The sequence below is a fragment of the Elephantulus edwardii genome, unplaced genomic scaffold, assembly GCF_000299155.1.
Source record: "Elephantulus edwardii isolate Elephantulus edwardi_28Jun2011 unplaced genomic scaffold, EleEdw1.0 scaffold00092, whole genome shotgun sequence".
NCBI classification, from domain to species: Eukaryota; Metazoa; Chordata; class Mammalia; order Macroscelidea; family Macroscelididae; genus Elephantulus; species Elephantulus edwardii.
The window spans coordinates 3,495,818-3,500,261 of record NW_006399842.1 but is presented as its reverse complement, the minus strand read 5'-3'; the positions used below and the strand labels follow the sequence as shown (position 1 = coordinate 3,500,261).

The following is a 4,444-nucleotide window of genomic DNA, read 5'->3' as shown; positions in this document are numbered from 1 at the left end:
GATTGAGATTGTTCACAGCTTTAGTTTGCTTGGCTCCACAGTCAACACTCTCGGCACCAGTAGCCAGGAAATTAAAAGATATATTGTCATGGGAAAGTCTGCTGTTAGGGACCTCTCCAAAGCACTGAAGAGCAATGGTGTCTCTCTGGAGACTAAGGTGCGTCTGATACATGCCATGGTCTTTGCTATAACTTGTTATTCATCAGAGAGTTGGACAGTGACTAAGGAGGATAGAAGGAGAATTGATGCCTTTGCACTGTGGTGCTGGAGAAGAGTATTGAGGGTATCATGTACTGCTAGGAAAACAAATAGATTCATCCTAGAAAGGGTTTAAACTGGGTGGCTCCTTGGAGGCAAGGATTCTGAGACTCTATCTAACATACTTTGGACATGTTGTAAGGAGGGACAGGTCCTTGGAGAGGGACGTCATGCTTGGGAGGGTGTAGGGACAGCAAAGAAGGGGAAGGCCCTCTATGAGGTGAACTAATTCAGTGACTGGGTTAACTAGGATGAGTGTGTTGGAGACAGTACGATTGGCACAGAACAGAGCAGACTTTAGGGCTATTGTACATAGGGTTGCTATGAGTTGCAAGCGACTCGACAGCACATAACAACAACATTCTGTAAGCTTACAAACCACGTGGGCATAATTAGTAACAGAGGCCAGACGTGATAAGGGGGCTGCCTACCCTCACCCCCGCCTAGAACCCTCACTTACACTGATCAAAGATAACTTTCTCCTGGTGCTTGCTTAGCTGTAAAAGCTTGACGGTATTTTGTAACTTCTTGTCTTGTTCAAATAATTTTTTCTGTAACTTGGAGATCTCGGTCTTCAGGTCTCTTCCAGTCTAAAAGGAAAAGGAATAGGAAAAATGAATAAAGAATGTAACGAATAGAGAATATAAAAGATCATATCACATAAAAAACTTTTTAAAAAGTATTTTATCACAAAAGAATTAAAAAATACACATTAAATTAAATAATTAATAAATTAAAGAAATAAAGAATTAAAAAATACATAAAAGAAGATGCTCAAATTCATTAATAAAAGACATTTGGAGAAGAGCTAGATGCCATTGGTCAGACTGCCCAACTGGACAAAGATCCTTGGTGGTGAGGGTGCAGGGACCACAACCCCAGACAGGGCCCAGCTAGGAGGCACCCTGGCCATAGTGTGACCCGGCAATTCAACATTTTGGCTTTCAACCAAGGAATTTAAAAAATGGCATAAGCCTGAGAAGATGCCGACACACAAAGATGTCCACAGTAACAAACAAATAAACCTGATTTGTTTGCAAGGGGTATAGATGGTACTTATATACAAAAAAATAACTTTGCAGCTATTAAAAATGATATTGCAAAGCTGCATGGGAAAAAATAATGAACAAAAAGAGAGCCCTGGACATGTACTACACACCATCCCTCTTTCAAAAACCTGAAGATATCTGTCTATATTCAAAGATGTGTGCGTTGAGACGTCGAGAAAAAATCGCAATGACAGATGTCATGAAAATGCTGATGCAGATTATTGTCTGGGAAATGTGACTTGGAAATAGTTTCCTTTCCATTTAAAAAAAAATCTCTCAATTGGTTGTTATCTTAGGAAAAAACTGCTGGATTAAAAAAGGATGTAATGTTCAAATTTTAAAACTCTTCTTAGGAGAGGTCGGTGCTCTCGGAGGTGCGGTCTGGGCTGTTCAGAGGAGAGGAGGGTGTGGTGAATTGAGTCCTGATCTTCAGAAGTATTAGGTGTGCACTGTGGCTGCCCCTCAGAAGGCCCTACAGAGTCTGCTCACGGGGTAACGACACCCCCCTTCCACACTGTGGCTGCCCCTCAGAAGGCCCTACAGAGTCTGCTCACGGGGTAACGACACCCCCCTTCCACACACAGTGAGGACATCCCCCACCTTCTACCTGAAGAATACATGGCTGATGCCCTGGCACACGCTACTCTGCCCCATCGAAACACGTCTGCTCCTAGGACGTGGGATGCTGAGCTGGCGGCGAACAAAGTCCCTTTAGTTGGTTCCCAAAGTTGTTTATGGTAGTTGTACTGCTGGTGAAACGATGTCATTTAATTAAATATTAAGTAAACCCATGGAATATGTGCACAAAAAAGAGAGAACTAGTTGTATGAAAACTAACATACACCTCAGAAAAGACCTGAGATAAACGGAAGTCATTGAAACACACATTTCCGGCAAATTAGGTGTGGGTGCGATAACTATCAAAGATGTGGGAGGAACAGAGTCTAGAAGAATTCTGTATTCAAATTGCTTTGCAAGTGTCTAAGTTTTCTCTTCATCTTAAAGAAATAGAAATTGGAAGTGACAGACATACATTATGGATGTAGTTTATGAAAGAAAGAAGATGTGAACTCCAATCAGCAGACCTATATTCAGAGAAAAGACTCTGGCACTACATCAAAAGAATGGCAAATGAATGTACATTTATCTGTCTTAAGTTAAACTAAAATGTTTAAGGTATGTATCATTTTTTGATTTCCTGCTTTAGCCTACTTTTAAAACTAACCAGTCATGTCAGTTACAAGGACTTCAACTGTTCTTCCAAAATAGATCCTAATTTAAATATCTGGTTTTCTTTGATGCTCTTCATCATGTTAACAGTCTACAAAAATGCAGGTTCTGGTCATGGCTCCAGAGAACACACAACCTAGGGCTGAGCCACGATGCACTTACAGCCTCAGTCCCTTCCTGAACTGTAGGGGTGACAGCCTCTACCATCTACCACTCTGCAGCAGAGTGACACTCCAATAAGACAGGGCCTGAAGACAGACGAATGATTATTTCACAGCCCGCTCGGCTAACCCCACTTCTCTTTCTAAAGTAAGCTCAGTCCTTGCCTCCTCCAGGAAGTCTTCCTTGTGTCTCCTCCCTCTAGGAATCTAGGATGGCTACTGCTCTTTTGGGAAACCATAGAATTGAGCTTCCTCTCTTATCCTTGTGCATTTAATGCTGGATTGTCATTGGTTGTGTGTTTATTCCTCTAACTGTTTTCTTTTCCTCCCATTACAGTGCCTGGAACACAGTAAGGGCTGTGAGATCATCTGCCCATGATGGGTTACTTCCATCTGCACTTTACTAACATCCTGGAAATCGTCTCCAACATGTAACACATGGAGTTATAATTATTTCTGTGTCTGCTGGTTCAATGGATTAAAGCCACCATTTTTACAAAATGAATGCACGGTGGTGAAAAGAACAGGGCCTCCAAAGATCAACTCTCACATTCCCAGCTGGATGGCACTGGGGCAAGTCACTTAGCCTTGTGAAGTCTCAGTTCTTTCTCCCATAAAAATAGGAATAACATCGAACCCTCTGAAGGATAAAAGGTGATGCTGAGTAGAGAACAAAGTGCCTGTCACCCAACAGGCGCCACCAGCGCAAACCTCACCAAGGGCCACCGAGCCTCGCACACAGTGGAGGGCGCTCCCCTTCGAGAGGCTTCACTGTCACTTGTGCTCAGTTCCAGTTTATCTTCTGAAGCAGCCTTTTCCCTTTTTCACAATTAAAAACATCAAGCACTAACAATAATAGAAATTTAAAAAAAAACCAAAACAACTGAACCCTTAGGTAACAGCTCAGCTTTGGTAATTATCAACCTATGGCCAATCCTGCCTCGTCTATACAGCTCTGTCATCTGCATCCTTGGAGATGCAAAGATGATGAAGCTTTATCTCACATACTTTGGGCTGCTAGGACAGGCTATTTATTGGAAAGAGACATTATGCTTGGGAAGGTGGAGGGACAGCAAAGGAGAGAAAGAACATCAAGCAGATGGATTTGGGGGTGTCAGCTTGTGATGTTCACACAGGATGGGGCAGGGTTCAGATCTGTTGTACACAGGGTCACTGAGTAATGCTGTACTCGATGGCAACTAACAACAACAACAGATTATTTTTAACAAGGGGTTAAGGTATGTCAGACATGGTGAGGTTAGCACAGGACAGGATAAGAGTCAGGACCATGGGTCATAGGGTCTCTATGAGTTGTATGTGATTTGACAGCACCTAACAACAACAGGCCCCTGGAATAGATGGTATACCAATTGACATATTTCTGCTAACAGATGCTGCCCTGGATGTGCTCACCAAGCTGTGCCAAGACATCTGGAGAACAACTACTTGGCCATCTGATGGGAAGAGATCTGTATTTGTTCCTATTCCAAAGAAGGGTGACCCAGCAGAGTGTAGAAACTACAGAACAATAGCATTGATTTCACATGCAAGCAAGATTCTGCAGAAAATTATCAAAAAATGACTGGAACAGTACATCAGCAGAGAACTGCTGGAAGTCCAGGCTGGGTTTAGAAGGGGTCGTGGTAGTAGGGATATTGTTGCTGATGTTAGATGGATCTTGGCTGAAAGCAGAGAATACCAGAAGAATGTCTATCTGTGTTTCATTGATTATGCAAAGGCATTTGA

General features: G+C 42.6%; 1 protein-coding gene across 1 annotated transcript in view; it reads right to left on the bottom strand.

Moving 5' to 3' along the window:
- The window catches only part of CDK5RAP2 (CDK5 regulatory subunit associated protein 2), a 252,415-nt gene that overhangs the window by 8,731 nt on the left and 239,240 nt on the right, over nt 1–4,444 (bottom strand). Inside the window, exon 36 of the mRNA XM_006890751.1 lies at nt 719–838. Within this exon, the coding sequence (XP_006890813.1) occupies nt 719–838 (120 nt within the window). The remainder of the gene's footprint in view (nt 1–718; nt 839–4,444) is intronic.